General features: G+C 45.8%; 1 protein-coding gene and 2 long non-coding RNA genes across 3 annotated transcripts; 2 read left to right on the forward strand and 1 right to left on the reverse strand.

Annotated features, from left to right (window-relative positions):
- Positions 1-506: 506 nt before the first annotated feature.
- Positions 507-5,286, reverse strand: UFC1 (ubiquitin-fold modifier conjugating enzyme 1). The gene is made up of 6 exons (XM_015113815.3): positions 5,144-5,286; positions 2,293-2,360; positions 1,993-2,056; positions 1,664-1,740; positions 1,147-1,237; positions 507-946 (listed from the first exon to the last, which is right to left on the reverse strand). Exons 1-6 carry the CDS (start codon positions 5,264-5,266, stop codon positions 866-868), a joined length of 504 nt encoding a protein of 167 aa, XP_014969301.1. The 5' UTR covers positions 5,267-5,286; the 3' UTR covers positions 507-865.
- Positions 5,287-8,551: 3,265 nt separating this feature from the next.
- On the forward strand, positions 8,552-10,459 carry LOC144330075 (uncharacterized). The gene is made up of 2 exons (XR_013395937.1): positions 8,552-9,123; positions 10,330-10,459. It is a non-coding gene; the product is annotated as an uncharacterized LOC144330075 (long non-coding RNA).
- Positions 10,460-14,657: 4,198 nt separating this feature from the next.
- LOC144330045 (uncharacterized) lies at positions 14,658-18,667 on the forward strand. The gene is made up of 2 exons (XR_013395888.1): positions 14,658-17,687; positions 18,020-18,667. It is a non-coding gene; the product is annotated as an uncharacterized LOC144330045 (long non-coding RNA).
- Positions 18,668-19,235: the final 568 nt, after the last annotated feature.

Consider the following 19,235-nt stretch of genomic DNA (forward strand, 5'->3'; position numbering starts at 1 on the left):
GCTAGTTCTCAACGCTGCCCAGAGTGCTCTTTAATCCATGACTCCAAAGCAAGTCCCCGAGGTATAGGGTGTCGTCGCCCCATCCTGTAGCCCATAGGGATGGAGATCTGACAGTCGTAGTATGGCTGCGAGGCTTAAAGCACAGATCCTTCCCAAACAGCAGGGGTGCAAGTGTGGCAAGCTGCAGGCCTGGGTCCAGCCCGCAGACCAGTGGGGAAGCATCCAGCACTTCACAGAGGAATGGGAAGATCCCTGGAGGGCGGGAAGTGCTGGTCCTGCAAAACCACTTCTTGCAGGCTAACACAGTAGGGCGAAGCATGGCTTACCACTAAAGGACAAAGGCAGATCTGAGCAGCAGGGGGAATAGTCAACATTTCATTCCCACTCCTGACCACAGCATCCCCTATTTCCGACTCCCTCCCAGCCCAACCCGTCGTAGCTGTTCATGTGCCTCAGGTTTTAGCCCATTTAACCTATGTTAACAGCTCCCAATGAGAACCACAGGCTACCAGAGGAAGCGGCTTTTATTGATGGGTTATCTCCAGAAACCAGAAAGACTTTATGTACTCACTTTCAGTTACCCCCATGCCTCCAGGATCGCATGTTGCTCCACCTAGGGGCGGATATAAATTACCTCTACATTGTCCAAAGCCCAGTCTTTCCCTTCCCTGTGCAGCCTTAGAAACTAAGTAGCAATACTGGTTGGTGTTTGTTTGTTTCTCCCCCAGCAATGACTGCTGCAGCTACTTAGTAACAACTAGAGGTGGAGGGTGTCCGGGGAAGCAGTTAGGTAAGTGTGATGCACAGGAAAACAGTATCGTAGCCTATCAAAGGGCCCTCTGCCCTGCCTCGGTGGCTTGATTCTTCATTGGTTGCATTTCTCTTTGTGTTGGATGACGCCCTTCTGAATCAGATCAGGGATTTCTACTGCCAGCCATGGACCCAGCTGCAATACAAGGAAAATCCTGTGAGATTACTACCAGTCAATGCTTCTTATTCCATTAGAAGCTCCCTCCTGGAGACAGATTCTGGGGGGACATGCTTAAGGGACAACACTGTTATTCCTTTTATTCTTAGCTGCTTTTCCTATAATGCTCAGGGCCTAAGCCCCTCTTCCTCCTTTTATGCCAAATACACAAAACTTACCCCCAGAGCCATGAGATGAGCTAGTCCAAATTTGGGCACATTCCTGGCCCACAAAGGTTTGAAATGATCCGTCAGGCATATTTTGCCACCCCTATGAGAGGGACATGAAGAAGGTGTTGACATGCAAAGTTTACCATAAAGCACAGCAGCCTCGGGGGCATAGGAAGACTACTAGTGATCAGAATTGAGAACAATGTCAGCTAAGTACTTTGCCTAGGCTCAGCAGAGGAGGGCCTGGCACCCCACTAGGCCAGCAGACCCTGGAAAAATCTCTGCCTCCAAAGTTCTTCCTTTTTTTTTTTTTTCCTTACAACTTTTAAGTTCAGAGGTGCACAAGCAGGATGTATAGGTTTGTTACACAGGTAAACGTGCCATGGTGATTTATGCATAGATCATCCCATCATCCAGACATCAAGCCAAGCATCCATTAGCTATTTTTCCTGATGATCTCCCTCCCGCCACGAAGTTTTTCCTTAAGGCCTTCTTTGACTCTTTGCCATCTCCTATTCAGTCCTACCTGTACATCTTTGCTGTCTTTCCATCCAGCTCAGGAACTGCAATTTCTGGGGCAGTAGTAGGATATGTGATAGGAATCTGGAGAAAGTATAAAACCTTAATAAAACAGAATCAGGATAGAAAGGAACTAATATAATCAGACATACATATTTCTTGGTTAAACTGAAATGTTAAGTAAAACTCCCTAAGCAGCACATCCATACCAGGATTCTGGACGTGGAGATGAGTAACTATAACTTATGCTTATGCTCAGGAAAGGATATCTTGTTACCAATCATCTAATCCCTCCCCTTCTACTAACCTTCATATTTCCCACTCTATCACACTCACGTCAAACTCGATGTCAAACTCATATTTCAGGAGGTCATGGATATACCAGCATTTTCCAAACCACCTGTAACAAAGACCAAACCTCAGTCCAATTTGCCTATTCTTCCAATACTCAAATGACAACTTGGCTTAGGCCACCAGCCTGGGAGACTCATAGGATGGGAACTGGGGAACTCTGGAGCTGTGGGAGTGGAGACAGCTAACATGAGACAGGGCAGCTTTGGTAGTGGGCACTAGGATACCAAATTGCCTAACTCATATAAGACTCCCACCCCACACCTCCCAGGAGGGTCTACCTACCGAGTCCCTTCCTTGTTGGACTCCAGTCGGAACCAATCGTTGTCAGCATTCTTGTTGTTCTCCACATACTGAAAGCAGAGAATGAGGTCTTTGAGAGAGTAGTTAGGGCCAAGGGCGGTCCCCCTCTCCTCAAAAGAAAAGTATGTGGTTACCTTTTTTTTTTTTTTTTTTGAGATGGAGTCTTGCTCCCGTCGCACAGGCTGGAGTGCAGTGGCGCGATCTGGGTTCACTGCAACTTCCACCTCCCGGGTTCAAGCGATTCTCCTTCCTCAGTCTCCTCAGTACATGGGATTACAGGCATGCACCACCATGCCCGGCTAATTTTTGTATTTTTAGTAGAGACAGGGTTTTGCCATGTTGGCCAGGCTGGTCTCGAACTCCTGACTTCAGGTGATCCACCTGCCTTGTCCTCCCAAAGTGCTAGGATTACAGGCGTGAGCCACTGCACCCGGCCGGTTACTTTTTCTTAATATGTTTACCTAATTTTTCTAACATTAGCAATGCTGAAGACAAGGCTATACTGGTAAGTGGGGGTTTGTCCAGAACAGAGAACAGAATGTTTGGGCTTCACTCAATTTAGCAAGCACAAAAGACCTGAAGATATCATCTGGATTCTTCTCTCACTTCTCTGATAGTGTCTGCCCTCAGCCCACAACTCATTTAATGGTAGATTCCTTCCCTGGGTAACTCCCTTCCTTCTAGCCTCATATAGTCCTGGTTTCAACTAGCACCCACATGCTAATAACTCCCAGATTTTTATCTTTGGTCCAGCTCTTTCCTCAGAACTTTAGCCTTTAGTATCCAACTGTATGTTGACAGTTTGACCTTCATTTCACAGGTACTTCAAACTCAGCATTTCCATCTGGAATTTATAATATTCCTTCAGATACACTTCCAGAATTATCCTCCTGAAGTATGAATTTCAGGTGGCAGTATGAGCATTCACCCAGGGCAAAAACCTGGGAATCATCCTTGACCCTCCCTATCCCTTACTACACTAATCCATGATGTCATGCTAATTTTACCTTCTGAATATTCTTCAAATCTACCTCTCCTCTCTATCTTCACAACTGCCTAGTTTAGATTGCCTTTTGTTTTGCTGAGATTAATGACAGCCTCCTAACTTGTCTCTTACCTTCAGTCTTGTCCCTGTCAATTGTATTTTCCCCTTATTGCCAATGCAACTGATCTAAACCCAAACCTGGCCATGTTGTTTCTCAGCTTAAAATCCTTTAACAGCATCCCAAATTCTCCAAGAGAAAATTCAAGTGGTCAAACCTGTCTCCTAGCTTTGTCTACCATTCTCTGCCTCACATTTGATGCTCTAACAACTCTGAGCTACTTTGTTTCTTCAAACACATCATGGCGGTGCCTGTGCTGTTTCTAGATTCTATGCCTTTGCTCATGCTGTTCCTTTTGGCTTGAATGTCATTTTACTCTTACGTTTTATCAGGCTAACTTATGTTTACTCTTTAAGTTTCAGCTAAAGCATTACCTCTTCCAGGAAACCTTCCCTGACCAAATGCAAACTGGATATCTCCCGTTATGCTCTCAAAACATCCTACCCATGGCCAGGAACGGTGGCTCACGCCTGTAATCCCAGCACTTTGGGAGGCTGAGGCGGGCGGATCACGAGGTCAGGAGATCGAGACCATCCTGGCTAACACGGTGAAACCCTGTCTCTACTAAAAATATAAAAAATTAGCCGGGCGTAGTGGTGGTCGCCTGTAGTCCCAGCTACTTGGGAGGCTGAGGCAGGAGAATGGCCTGAACCCGGGAGGCGCAGCTTGCAGTGAGCCGAGATAGAGCCACTGCACTCCAGCCTGGGCGACAGAGCAAGACTCCATCTCAAAAACAAAACAAAACAAAACAAACAAACAAAAACCATCCTAGCCATTTCTCGCTTTATATCTATCCATATCTGTCTCATCTGTCTCTTTCTCCACTTAAACACTGTATTATAATGATCTGGTTTTGTCTACCTCAGTAAGTTCCTCCTTATTCGGCTTGGTATCTCCTCCCTAGGTGCACAGAAACTACAAGGAAGACAAACTTTTTTTCACCTTCCACAGAAGAGAGAGAGCTGAGAAGAGCGTTTCTAACTATGAGCTAAACTCCCCAACTCTCTGTAGTTAACACCTACTTGAATTTTCAGCCCTAACGTGATTTGAAAGAGTGAAGAGTGAGGCCAGGCGCGGTGGCTCACGCCTGTAATCCCAGCACTTTGGGAGGCCGAGGCGGGTGGATCAGGATCATGAGGTCAGGAGATCGAGACCATCCTTGCCAACATGGTGAAACCCCATCTCTAATAAAACTACAAAAATTAGCTGGGTGTGGTGGCGCGTGCCTGTAGGCAGGCACTCAGGAGGCTGAGGCAGGAGAATCGCTTGAACCCGGGAGTCGGAGGTTGCAGTGAGCCGAGATCGCTCCACTGCACTCCAACATAGCAACAGAGCGAGACTCCCTAAAAAAAGAGTGAAGAGTTAAAGAGGGGGCAGAGAGATGGGGACTGGGAGTTGGCGCCCTGAGGATTTCTGACCACCTCTCCTACATCCAGTTGAACAAACACCTGGAGCCGGGGAGACACGTCACCTTCCGGGGAAGCGTATCCCTAAAATAACTGCTGCTTTTAGCCGCAAGGTCTGGCCCCACTGTGAAACTCACCTGAGTCTTTTTTGCCCTCTCCCCACCATCCCTCCTAAGTCCCCAAACCCCGCAACAGTCCCATTTCTATGAATTTGGGCGTTAAACTTAAAAACCGGAAGCGGCTTCCACACGGAGCGTATTATTGAGGACACCTGATGCCTCCCAACCCTTCTGCTACGCGTTAGACTGTAGAAACACAACTAACCCGGATAAGGGACTGATATTCCTCCTTCAGTCGCTGCACCCACAACTCCCGATCTCGGGGTCCGGCGTTAGTCTTCAGCACCGGGATCTCAGACACAACACGTCGCGTGGCCTCATCCGCCATCTTGGACCAGGGCGCAAGAGAAACGCGGAAGTGGTGTTGCCTGTAGCTTACCTCAAGGCGCCGCCATCTTTACTATGGGAATATGAGACGTTGGGTTGCCGTAAGACTTGTCTTTTGAATAAGATCTTTGTTTTCTTGTCACCTAGTTACCCGCTTGTGAGTGCATCGAGAAGAACAGAATGTAAACAGATTACTCAGACCTATATATGACACCTATCATTAAAATCACCGCAGAAGGCACAAAGGGTAACTTCCGTTCATGCTCAGAGAAGTAATCGCAGAAAACCCGGACACCTTCCCAAACTTGGAAAGCTCTTAGAACTTCAGGCTGCTCAAGGCACTTTCATTTAGTTAGTTCTTTATTATTATTATTATTATTATACTTTAAGTTCTAGGGTACATGTGCACAACGTGCAGGTTTGATACATAGGTATACTTGTGCCATGTTGGTTTGCTGCACCCATCAACTCGTCGTTTACATTAGGTATTTCTCCTAAAGCTCTCTCTCCCCCAGCCCCCAACCCCAAAGCACTTTTCAAGGCACTGCCTTCCTAAAACGAGCAGTTCATGTGTTTCCTCTACGAAGAACTTTTCCTCTAGATGCAGTTATCCTGTTAAAGTGTGTTTTTAACTCCTGATAAAGATTAGAAACCATGCAGAATCAAAAGACACATCACTGCAAGATTTGAGCCTTAGTCTAGCCATTCACTGAGTCCTAGACTTTTTATTTATTTTTTTGAGACAGTGTCTCACTCTGTTGCCCAGGCTGGAGTACATTGGTACGATCATAGCTTACTGCATCCTCCATCTCCCAGGCTCAAGTGATCCTCCTGCCCCAGCCTCCCAAAGTGTTGGGATTACTGGTGTGAGCCACCTGGCCCAGTCCCCTAGACATGTTTTGATCTGGAATTAACTAATCTAGGAAGGAATCCTGTCTCTCTAACCCCAGTGGATGGCACACAGTACTCAGTAATCCTTTTGCAAAATGTTACCTTCCAAGGCCGGGCGTAGTGGCTCACGCCTATAATCCCAGCACTTTGGGAAGCCAAGGCGGGTAGATCACAAGGTCAGGAGTTCAAGAACAGCCTGGCCAACATGGTGAAACCCCGTCTCTACTAAAAATACAAAAATTAGCCAGGTGTGGTGGCACGCGCCGGTAGTCCCAGCTACTCAGGAGGCTGAGGCAGGAGAATTGCTCGAACCTGGGAGGTTGCAGTGAGCCAAGATTGGCCATTGCACTCCAGCCTGGGCAACAGAGTGAGACTCTGTCTCAAAAATAAATAAATAAATTCCAGTTGGTCTTAAAATCTAAACACATTAATTTTTGCTTTTTTTTTTTTTTGAGACGGAGTTTCACTCTTGTTGCCCAGACTGGAGTTGCAATGGCATAATCTTGGCTCACTGCAACCTCTGCCTCCTGGGTTCAAGTGATTCTTCTGCCTCAGCATCACGAGTAGCTGGTATTACAGGCATGTGCTACCACGCCCAGCCGATTTTGTATTTTTAGTAGAGACCGGGTTTCGCCATGTTAGCCAGGTTGTTCTTGAACTCCTGATCTCAGGTGATCCCCCTGCCTTGACCTCCCAAGGTGCTGGGATTACAGGCGTGAGCCACCGCGCTGGCAATTTTGGCTTTAATTTAAAATCCTGTTTGGCTGGCGCGGTGGCTCAAGGCTGTAATCCCAGCACCTTGGAAGACCAAGGCAGGTGGATCACTTGAGGTCAGGAGCTCCAGACCAGTCTGACTGGTGAAACCCCTCTCTACTATCAATACAAAATTAACTAGGCATGGCGGCACACGCTTGTAATCCTGGCTACTTGGGAGGCTGGGGCAGGAGAATCGCTTGAACCCTAAACACATTAATTGTGGATTTAAATATCCTGTTTGGCCAGGTGCAGTGACTCACGCAGGTAATCCCAGCACTTTCGGAGGCCGGGGTGGGCAGATGGCTTGAGCCCAGGAGTTCGGAAATAGCCTAGGCAACGTGGTAAAACCCCATCTGTACAAAAAATGCAAAAATTAACCTGGAGTGGTGGCACGCACCTGTAGTCCCAACTATTTTGGGGGCTGAGGCAGGAGGATCGCTTGAACCCCAGAGGTCGAGATTGCAAATGAGCCAAGATTATACCAATTCACTCCAGCCTGGGGGTCAAAGTAAGACCAAATTTTTAAAAAATATATTTATTTTATTTATGTTTATTTCAGTTTATTCAGTGAATCATTCCAGCCTGTGGCAGTAAGTTGTTTGTTGTTTGTTTTGTTTTGAGACAGTCTCACTCTTGTCACCCAGGCTAGAATGCAGTGGCATGATTTCAGCTCACTGCAACCTCCACCTCCTGGGTTCAAGCGATTCTCCTACCTCAGTCATCTGGGTAGCTGGGATTACAGGTGCGCAGCACCACACCGGGCTAATTTTGTATTTTTAGTAGAGATGAGTTTCACCATGTTGGCCAGGCTGGCTTTGAACTCCTGACCTCAGGTGATCCACCCCGCTTGGCCTCCCAAAGTGCTAAGATTACAGGCGTGAGTCACCGTGCTCAGCCTCCAGCACGATATTGAGTGAGAGTGTTGGCGGGGCGCGGTGGCTCATGCCTGTAATCCCAGTACTTTGGGAGGCCGAGGAGGGCAGATCACAAGGTCAGGAGTCGAGACCATCCTGACTAACATAGTGAAACCCTGTCTCTACTAAAAATACAAAAAAAATTAGGTGGGTGTGGTGGCGGGCGCCTGTAGTCCCAGCTACTGGGGAGGCTGAGCCAGGAGAATGGTGTGAACCTGGGAGGCGGAGCTTGCAGTGAGCCGCGATAGATAGCGAGATTCTGTTTCAAAATAAATAAATAAATAAAAAGAGTTACTTTAACTCTGTTCTTTAACTCTGTTAACTGTATTTTCTCAACTATAAAATGAGGATAATAAGGCTTATAAGGCTGGGCATGGTGGCTCACACCTATAATCCCAGCACTTTGGGAGACTAAGGGAGGAGGATTGCTTGAGCACAGAAGTTCGAGACCAGCCTGGGCAAAATAGAGAGACCCCCGTCTTCATGAAAAGTTTAAAAATTAGCTGGATGTGGTGGCGTGCACCTGTGTCCCCATCTACTTGGGGAGTTGAGATGGGAGGATGACTTGAATCTGGGAGGTCAAGGCTGCAATGAGCCATGATTGAACCACTGCATTCCAGTCTGGGTGACAGAGTGAAACCGTCTCAATTAACAGGAAAAAAAAAAAAAAAAAAAAAGCTTATGTGGTTATAACTATATACACAGTCGCCATTCATTTACATAATAGGCTGTCAGGATAAAATTCAGATAAATAAATGGCAGTATTCAAACTTTTATATGGTAGTAAAGCCAGGTTTACAAACAAAATCTTACCTGGAGTCCCAAACTATAAAAACAATCAATATAGCGCTGCTCTTGTTCAAGTGCAGGCAGAAGACCTCTATCCCTGAGAATACTTCTATGGTAACTACTCATCCTCATCACACTTTATTAATTGTATAATTGTCTTGATAGCCTAGAAGCTCAATCAGGGTAGGGATTGTGTATCTATCTTGTTCAATGCTGTGCTCCTAAAACCTACTATAGCATCTGCCACAGATTAAATGTTCAATCAATATTTTTAACATCAATGAGTATCTCGATACATAAAGTAAGCACCAGAAAAGCTGTCTTTATAAAGCTGCATGTTGTTTTTGTTTCATAGTTTTGGAAAACCACCTTATTTTTTATTTTTATTTTTTTTTCTTGAGACACAGTTTCACTCTTGTTGCCCAGCCTGGAGTGCAGTGGCGCAATCTCAGCTCATTGCAACCTCTGCCTCCTGGGTTCAAGCCATTCTCCTGCCTCAGCCTCCCGAGTAGCTGGGATTACAGGCGCCCGCCACCACACTCGGCTAATTTTTTGTATTTTTAGTAGAGACGGGGTTTTACCATATTGGCCAGGCTGGTCTTAAACTCCTGACCTCAGGTGATCCACCCGCCTCAGCCTCCCAAAGTGCTGGGATTACAGGCATAAGCCACCACACCCGGCTGGAAAACCACCTTATTAAACCGTTTAGTAAAGCATAGCACATACTATGTATGATAATACAAAGCGCTGTCTCTGTTATAAACATAGGCCTGCCTCTATTATAGGCATAGTTGCATCTCTGTAGGATATGTCTCTTTTAGAGAAATGTTTAGTTTTAAACTATGGATTTAGCTTACTATTAAGTAATGCTCACATGAGACAAGAAACTAAAATTGAGAAGACTGAAGGAAGAGTATGTAGACCTGAGCCTCACTGTTTTTCAGAGGAAGAACTCATTCATGAGAAATGTTTATGGAGTTCCTAATATGTTCCAGGCATTGGAAATACAGTAGTGCATAGGTAGGTGGACTCCCCATCCACACGGAAATTATCCTTAAATAGTTATAAAAAGGAATTCAGCCAGGTATGGTGGCTCACACTTGTGATCCTAGCACTTTGGGAGGCCAAGGCAGGTGTATTGCCTGAGCTCAGGAGTTTGAGATCAGCCTGGGCAACATAGTGAAACCCTGTCTCTACTAAAATACAAAAAATTAGCGGGGCATGGTGGTGTGTGCCTGTAGTCCCAGCTACTCCGGAGGCTGAGGCAGGTGAATTGCTTGAACCCAGGAGGCAGACGTTGCAGTGAGGTGAGATCGCACCACAGAACTCCAGCCTCAGCAACAGAGCAACACTTTATCTCAAAAAAAAAAAAAAAAAAAAAAAAAAAGGAATCGAAAAGGATTGATTGAATAGCTAAATTCTAAGAAATGTAGGCAATGCAATAGGACAGTTGGGTGCATTGGAGAGCCCCTGAAGGTAGCTGAAAGCCCCACTGTCTGTCATCATGGGAAAAGGCAGCTCCCGGGACAGAAAGAGAAGTGAATATTGGGTTAGAGAAATAAGCCTTGGATTAGGGAAAAAAGAAGAAGCTTTTCCTCTGTTCTTTTTTTTTGTGAGATGGAGTCTCGCCCTGTTGCCCACGCTGGAGTGCAGTGGTGTGATCTCGGCTTACTGCAAGCTCTGCCTCCTTGTTCACGCCATTCTCCTGCCTCAGCCTCCCAAGTAGCTGGGACTACAGGTGCCCGCCACCACACCTGGCTGATTTTTTGTATTTTTAGTAGAGACGGGGTTTCACCGTGTTAGCCAGGATGATCTCGATCTCCTGACCTCGTGATCCGCCCTCTTCGGCCTCCCAAAGTGCTGGGGTTACAGGCATGGGCCACTGTGCCCAGCTCCTCTGTTCTTTAAGGCATTGGTCTGGACTCTAATATGCTGGAAAATAACTCAGAATGGTAAAAGAAATGATGGCTCTGCTATAGGGAGGAAGCCATGTTATAGAAGATTAGTGTAGATGGATAGCCAGTTTTGGAAGTTATTCTCTTTTGTTATTACCTTTAATTATCCTGGAGACTTCAACAAAGAATTATTGTAAATTATAGCTTGGTCTCTTATGCTATGAGAAACTGGGTTCACACTTAGAATCACTTGGTAAAAATAATTATAATATTAAGCTAACATTTATACGGTGCTTATTATGTGTTTGGTACTGTCCTAAACATTTTACAAACATCAGCTCCTTTACTTCTGGCAATAACCCTGGGGTGGGTACTCTCATTATCCTCATTTACATGTGAAGAAATTGAAGCACAAGTTGAATGAAAAAAAGCCCTATCACATAGCAATTAAATGGTAGACCTGAAATTCAATCCAGAGCACAGCCTGGCTCTAGAAGTCACACACTTAACCAATTGATATACTTTTCTACCATCGCTAGACCAATATTAAATTAGCAGCAGGGATCTGAGGGATTGGAAGCAGTAGCAGGCCCTAAATGGCAGACAGTGATCAATACTGAACCTGTTTCTGAAAACACAAGGAGAGCCTGGTGGTTCTGCATTAAGCACAGTAGAGCTGCAGGGACTCTAACCCCCTCCCTTGAATGGGCTGAGGTATGCACAGTACCTTCTGTGGTATTGGTATCACCCTTAGGGATTTTGGAACTACAGACTTTGCATTTAACCATTAATGGGACTTCATCTCTACCTCCTCTTTGGGTAGGAGAAACTAATATGGTGACAATTACCATAAAATAAGAAATCCCTATTCTGGAGATATACAAAGTACTGTCTGAGTAACTATGCCTGAGAGAATCAGATATGGCTGATGGCCTTTGAACTGGAACTCTTAGTATGAATACATTAAACATGCAGGCAAGGACAAATATGATAACAGGGAAAGCACAAATATGATAACATGAGAACAAACTTTTTTTTTTTTTTTTTTTTTTTGAGACGGAGTCTCACTCTGTCGCCCGGGCTGGAGTGCAGTGGCACAATCTCAGCTCACTGCAAGCTCCACCTCCCAGGTTTACGCCATTCTCCTGCCTCAGCCTCCTGTGTAGCTGGGACTACAGGCGCCCGCCACCTCGCCCGGCTAGTTTTTTGTATTTTTTAGTGGAGACGGGGTTTCACCATGTTAGCAAGGATGGTCTTGATCTCCTGACCTCGTGATCCGCCCATCTCGGCCTCCCAAAGTGCTGGGATTACAGGCTTGAGCCACCGCGCCCGGCCGAGAACAAACTTTTACATACATTTGGTTTTAAAATATTTACTTCTGAGTAGGTAATACATGCACCTGCCCCAAATTTAAAAAGGACAAAAGAACATACAGTGAAACGTATGTTTCAGAGTTTTGCTCGTCACCCAGGATGGACTGCAGTGGTACAATCTCAGCTCACTGAAACCTCTGCCTCCTAGGCTCAAGTGATCCTTTCACCTCGGCCTCCCGAGTAGCTGGTACTACAGCAGGCACATGCCACTATGCTCAGCTAATTTTTGTATATTTTTGTAGAGATGGAGTTTCACGCCGTGTTGCCCAGGCTGGTCTCGAACTCCTGAGCTCACGCAATCTGCCCACCTCAGCCTCCCAAAGTGCTGAGATTATAGGCATGAGCCACTGCACCTCGCCTACTATCTTTTCATATGTTTAGTATCCATTTGTATTTCCTGTTTTGTACATTCTTTCATTATTATTCATTTATTTTAGAGATGGAATCTCCTTATGTTGCCCAAGCTGGTCTCGAACTCCTTGGCTCAAAGGGACCCAGCCTCTCAAGCAGCTACATACAGGTGCATGCTACACCCAGCTCTTTTCTGTAAAGTCTTACCTCCTTTCCCCCTTTTAAATTATTATTTATTTTACTTACTGATTTGGTTTTTTTTTTGAGACGGAGTTTCGCTCTTGTTGCCCAGGCTGGAGTGCAATGGCGCGATCTCGGCTCACCGCAACCTCTGCCTCCGGGGTTCAAGCGATTCTCTTGCCTCAGCCTCCAGAGTAGCTGGGATTACAGGCATGCACCACCACGCCCAGTTAATTTTGTGTTTTTAGCAGTGACGGGGTTTCTCCATGTTGGTCAGACTGGTCTCGAACTCCCGACCTCAGGTGATCCACCCGCCTTGGCCTCCAAAGTCCTGGGATTTGGGCGTGTTACAGGTGTGAGCCAACATGCCCAATCTTTTTTTCGTTTTTCTTTTTTTTGAGATGGAGTCTTGCTCTGTTGCCCAGGCTGGAGTGCAGTGGCACAAACTCGGCTCATTGCAACCTCCGCCTCCTGGGTTCAAGCGATTCTCCTGCCTCAGCCTCCTGAGTAGCTGGGACTACAGGTGCCCACCACCATGCCCGGCTAATTTTTGTGTTTTCAGTAGAGACAGGGTTTCACTGTGTTGGCCAGGATGCTCTCCATCTCCTGACCTCATGATCCACCTGCCTCAGCCTCCCAAAGTGCTGGGATTACAGGTCTGAGCCACCACACCCAGCTTTTTTTTTTTTTTGAGACAGATTCTTGCTCTGTCGCCTAGGCTGGAGTGCAGTGGTGCGATCTCGGCTCACTGCAACCTCCACCTCCCAGGTTCAAGCGATTTTCCTGCCTCAGCCTCCCAAGTAGCTGGGATTACAGGTGCCTGCACCACATCTGGCTACTTTTTGTATTTTTAACGGAGACAGGTTTTTCCACGTTGGCCAGACTGGTTTTGAACTCCTGACTCAGGAGATCCTCTTGCCTCGGCCTCCCAAAGTACTGGGATTACAGGAATGAGCCACTGTGCCTGATCTGATTTGTATTTTTTTAAAAATATTAATATTAAAGATATTAGCCATTTGTGATGAGTAGTAAATATTTTTCCCAGTTTGTTGTCTTTGCTTTTGTTCATAGTATTTTAAACAATGTGAAAAATTTTCACATATGAGGTTGAGTTTATCAGTATTTTGCTTGTAGCTTCTGGTGGTGGTGTCACCATAACAGTCTCAATTATTTTTTAAAAATTTTCCTCAGGCCTGGCGCGGTGGCTCATGCCTGTAATCCCAGCACATTGGGAGGCCAAGGCGGACAGATCAATTGAGGTCTGGAGTTCGAGACCAGCCTGGCCAACATGGTAAAACCTCATCTCTACTGAAAATACAAAAATTAGCTGGGTGTGGTGGCAGGCGCCAGTAGTCCCAGCTACTCGGGAGGCTGAGGCAGGAGAATCGTTTGAATCTGGGAGGCAGAGGTTGCAGTGAGCTGAGATTGTGCCACTGCACTCCAGCCTGGGCAACAGAGTGAGACTCCGTCTCAAACTAAACTAAACTAAACTAAACTAAACTAAACTAAACTAAAAATAAATGACTCAATGAGTTTCCTTTCTTGTCAGTGTTACTAGATTAACAGATTAGGAGAACATCATAGATGCAGTGTATCAGGGTTCAAGTGATTCTCCCACCTCAGCCTCTGGAGTAGCTGGGATTACAGGCGACTGCCACCATGCCCAGCTAATTTTTGTGTTTTTAGTAGAGACGGGGTTTCTCCATGTTGGCGAGGCTGGTCTCAAACTGCTGACCTCAAGAGATCCACCTGCCTTGGCCTCCCAAAGTGCTGGGATTATAGGCATGAACCACCACACCCGGCCTGTTATGTTATTTGAAAAAATTAGGCTGGGCGCAGTGGATCATGCCTGTAATCCCAGCACTTTGGGAGGCAGAGGCGGGCGGATCACGAAGTCAGGAGATTGAGACCATCCTGGCTAACACGGTGAAACCCTGTCTCTACTAAAAATACAAAAAATTAGCCGAGCATTGTGGCGGGCGCCTGTAGTCCCAGCTACTTGGGAGGCTGAGGCAGGAGAATGGCATGAACTCAGAAGATGGAGCTTGCAGTGAGCCAAGATTGCGCTACTGCATTCCAGCCTGGGCGACAGAGCGAGACTCTGTCTCAAAATAAATAAATAAAAAATAAATAAAAAGTTAGAGAATGGTCTAGAATATAAGAGCATTTTTATTTAATTGAACAACCACCCAAAGAAAAATTGGTTAATTCTCTAATTAACTGGTGGGATTGGTGAGACAGGGTTTTTTTTTTTTTTTTTTTTTTTGAGACGGAGTCTCACTCTGTCACCCAGGTTGGAGTGCAGTGGCTCGATCTCGGCTCACTGCAAGCTCCGCCTCCCGGGTTCACGCCATTCTCCCGCCTCAGCCTCCGAGTAGCTGGGACTACAGGCGCCCGCCACCGTGCCCAGCTAGTTTTTTGTATTTTTAGTAGAGACAGGGTTTCACCATGTTAGCCAGGATGGTCTCGATCTCCTGACCTGAGACAGGGTTGTTTTATGTTACCGTCTTTGGAATAACCAATGACTTGGAAAAAGTCATCCCCATGGGGGCAGCAGAGAGTCACTGATAAAGAGCCTGCTGAATTTCTGAAACCTGGTGAAATTTGTTATATATAATACAATAATAAATATTAGGTAACATTTATGGAGCACTAGGACCTGTGCAACACTTTCTATACATCATTTAATATAATCATTAGAACAATGATCTGTGAGGTGGATGTTATATTTCTTTCACAGATAAGAAAACAAGTTTAGAGAAGTTAAGGAACTTGCCTGTCATATTAGTGAGGGTCAGAGCTGGGGAATGAAGAAAAGGGAATAGGTTGAGGAGACTTGAACAGCAGATCATTAGGATTCAGCAACTGACTGTGGTCCCTACTCTTTTTCTTTTTCCTTTTTTTTGAGGCAGCAGGGTCTGGCTCTGTCACCCAGGCTGGAGTGCAGTGGTGTGATCTTGGCTCACTGCAGCCTCGGCTTTCCAGGCTCAAGTGATCCTTCCACCTCAGCCTCCTGAGTAGCTGGAACTACAAGCACATGCTACCATGACTGACTAATTTTTGTATTTTTTTCTGTAGAGACAGGGTTTGGCCATGTTACCCAGGCTGCTCTTGAACTCCTGGGCTCAAGCAATCCACACCCGCCTCAGCCTCTCAAAGTGCTGGGATTGCAGGGACCACCAGGCTGAGGTCCCTACTCTTTTATTTAGGAGCCATAGAAGCCAGAATTCTAGCTAAGGACTTACAGCTAGGTTCGAATCTGAACTGAAATTAGGAGGAGTCAGTAGTATAATGCCTGGATGAAAATGAGTAACTGCCGCAGCTTAGAGTTAATAGGAAACCAAGAAGTAGATCAGATCATCAGGTCAGCAAGTCCCTGCAGGGTAAAGCAGAAGAGTAAAGCTCTGGTAGGGACACAGGGATCCGAGTGGCCCTGGAAGAGTCAAGAGGATACTTGTGACAAGGGGCTAGTGCTAGTAAGATATAGACTTCCTTAAGGGAATATCTGGTTTGAAAAGATTAATCTCGTAGAGCTGGGAAGGAACATGGACTAGGACAAGCAGCCTTAATAGAGTATTCAGATCAAGAAAGAGAACAGATCTGCTTTACTCTAAACTTTACCACTGACTTGCAAAAAAAATATTTAGTAGGGACATGTGGCTATGATGTGTTGACCCAGAGAGAAAAAACAGAACCAGTAAGTGGAAGTTACAAAGAGATTTATCTAAGGATAGTAAAAAGGCCTTTCTAATTACTGAGAACTACAGGGAGTTGAAAACTACAGTTAAGGATACAGTGGAAATGTGAGCTTGTGGAGAGACAGCTTAAGGGTTCCAGGTTACAGATTCCAGTGAAGGAAGAGGTAACTGTGGGAGTAGTGTTTTGATAAGTAGAAAAGGATGGGCATCAGGGTAGAACTGAAGGGGCCAGTCTTTGAAAGCTGGAGGGATGTTTTCTCAGCTGAGGAAGAGATAGGAACTAATGTAAAGGAAGAAACATAACAAGCAGAGGACTTCCACAAGATAATTCTACACAGCGTTCTCAATCTTCTCAGAGGAAGTTCTCCCAAGTTTTTAGTTGAATCAAGGAGAGGGTGGTTCATAAGGCAAGAGATGAAGTTTTTGTTTTAACTGTACAGATGATGTATAGTTTAAGCTAAGGAGGAACAGCAATCTAGCTATAGCTAACGAAATACCCTAAACTGTTTGAAATATTTTTTTCTCAGTGATGGACATGAGGGTGCCCATCTCTACACAGGAGGTCCCTTTGGCTTAGCTCAGGGAATCTGCACAGCTCTCTTTGTTGGCATTATGATCTTATGGCTTCATGTTGAAAGAGTGAACTTCCAGGCCTCCCCAAGCAGAAAACATCCCTCCAAATAAACTGACTAGTTTAGGAACAGCTGGCCAGGCAACTGTCCCAATGTTTGGAATTTGGAAAATTTGGTCATTGAAGGCTGGCCCCAGGGGAAAAGGACTGCGTTCTGTGAGTCCTGTAGGGGAAGAGAGATTACTTTGGAAGGCCTAATGAAGGCAAATCTCAGCCCTTCCTTCAGCTTTCCTTTTTTTTTTTTTTTTTTTTTGAGGCAGAGCTCAATTCTGTTGCCCAGGCTGGAGTACAGTGACATGATCTTGGCTTACTGCAACCTCTGCCTCTCAGGTTCAAGCAATTCTCCTGCCTCAGTCTCCCGAGTAGCTGGGATTACAAGCACATGCCACCACCACACCCAGCTAATTTTTGTATTTTTTTAGTAGAGACGGGGTTTCACCATGTTGGCCAGGCCAGTCTTGAACTCCTGACCTCAAGTGATCCTTCTGCCTCGGCCTCCCAAAGTGCTGGAATTATAGGTGTGAGCCACCATGCCCGGCTAAGCTTTCCATTCTCAATGAAGAAAGCGATCTGTTCTTTTCCCCATTGGCTGCAATAAGCAGACTGGACATCATACTATGACTAGAAAAGGCAATCCTCAGCTTTCTGTAATCCTCTGAATGGAACTGGGTTAGGTTTGGAGAGGAAAGGTGGGTTCATGGAAAAGAATTACCATCACAGTGCCAAGACTACTAGGTGTCAAACCATTTCAGAATATGCATATGGAGAGAGAATATTATTCTACTTTAAGAAGTAGTGCCTGTGTCTGCCTTTTTTGCGGGCTTATATGGATTACGTCTGCATTTCACACATCAGAGCTACCTCTGTCCTGATGGCTATTCCTCTAGAAAAAGTTTAGGAAAAGCTAAGGAGCAATCTGCGAAGACAATGAATATATAAGGGAGGCTGAGGCCGGGCGCGGTGGCTCAAGCCTGTAATCCCAGCACTTTGGGAGGCCGAGACGGGCGGATCACGAGGTCAGGAGTTCGAGACCATCCTGGCTAACACGGTGAAACCCCGTCTCTACTAAAAAATACAAAAAACTAGCCGGGCGAGGTGGCGGGCGCCTGTAGTCCCGGCTACTCGGGAGGCTGAGGCAGGAGAATGGCGTAAAAACCCGGGAGGCAGAGCTTGCAGTGAGCTGAGATCCGGCCACTGCACTCTAGCCTGGGCGACACAGCGAGACTCCGTCTCAAAAAAAAAAAAAAAAAAAAAAAAAAAAAAAAAAAAAAAGGAGGCTGTTTACAAAAGAAAAGCATTCCAGTGGGTATAGAGGAAAACATGGTCAGAGGTGAGGTAGAAATTTTTGACTTTTCCCAATTAATGAACACCTTTTCCCTTCAACGTTCTAGAGGCTGTTTATTCTTGCTCCTGTAGGAAGGGGTGGCAAGGTATCAGCTTTCTCTTTGCTACCCACTGCTACTTTCAGACCACTGTGCTTCCATCCTCTTGCAAAAATTCTTCTCCCTTTGAAGCTTCTGCCATCTGGCTTTACTGCCCCTTAGCACCCTTTTTTTTTCTTTTTCTTTTTGGAGTGCAGTGGCATAATCACAGCTCACTGCAGACTCAGACTCCTGGGCTCAAGTGATCCTCCAAACCCAGCCTTCAGCACCTATTAAATAACCTCTCTTTGTGCCAACTCTTACTATCACCCTGGGAGGTTTTAGACAAACCCATGAAAACTACAGTTAGCTCCTGACCTCCAACTCAAACTAATACTCCCACTTTCAATTCCTTAATTTCACCTTTTCTAGGAAAACAGGTTTTTGTTGATGGCAGCTTCAGGGCCATAGTAAGGACTGGAAGAAGGTAGCATTCTTCTTCTTCTTTTTTTTTTTTTTTTGAAACAGTCTCACTATGTCACTCAGGTTGGAGTGCAATGGTGCCATCAGGGCTCACTGCAACCTCAAACTCCTCAGTCTCAGGTGATCCTCCCACCTCAGCCTCCCAAATAGCTGGGACTACAGGGAAGTGCACACCCAGCTAATTAAAAAAAAAAAAAAAAAATCTGTAGAGATGGGGTCTCTCACTATGTTGCCCAGGCTGATCTTGAACTCCTGGCCAAAGTATTGGGATTACAGATGTAAGCCACCACACCCAGCCAGGGTAGCATTCTTGCGTGTAGTAAGTTGATGGTGCCAGCACTGGCTGATGTTGACTTGAAGACTCACTGAAAGACTGGGACTGGCAGCCGTGATGCATAAGGGCAGAATAGCCTGGGGGTTGTACTGCCCAGTGATACTTGGGAAAAGGTTCAAGATCTGGATTTGACTCTTGTGCTAAGCTTCCAAGAAACCTAGGTTCAGAGGTAAAAGCACCTTTCCTATTAGCTGCCTCCTGGGGACATCTGACACTTTCAACATCCACCCCCCTGAAACACTCTTCCCTTTGATTCTGTGATAATTATCTCCCAGGTTTTCTTCTTCTTCACTCACTGTTCCTTTTCAAAGATT

The sequence above is a fragment of the Macaca mulatta genome, chromosome 1 (genome assembly GCF_049350105.2).
Source record: "Macaca mulatta isolate MMU2019108-1 chromosome 1, T2T-MMU8v2.0, whole genome shotgun sequence".
NCBI lineage: Eukaryota > Metazoa > Chordata > Mammalia > Primates > Cercopithecidae > Macaca > Macaca mulatta.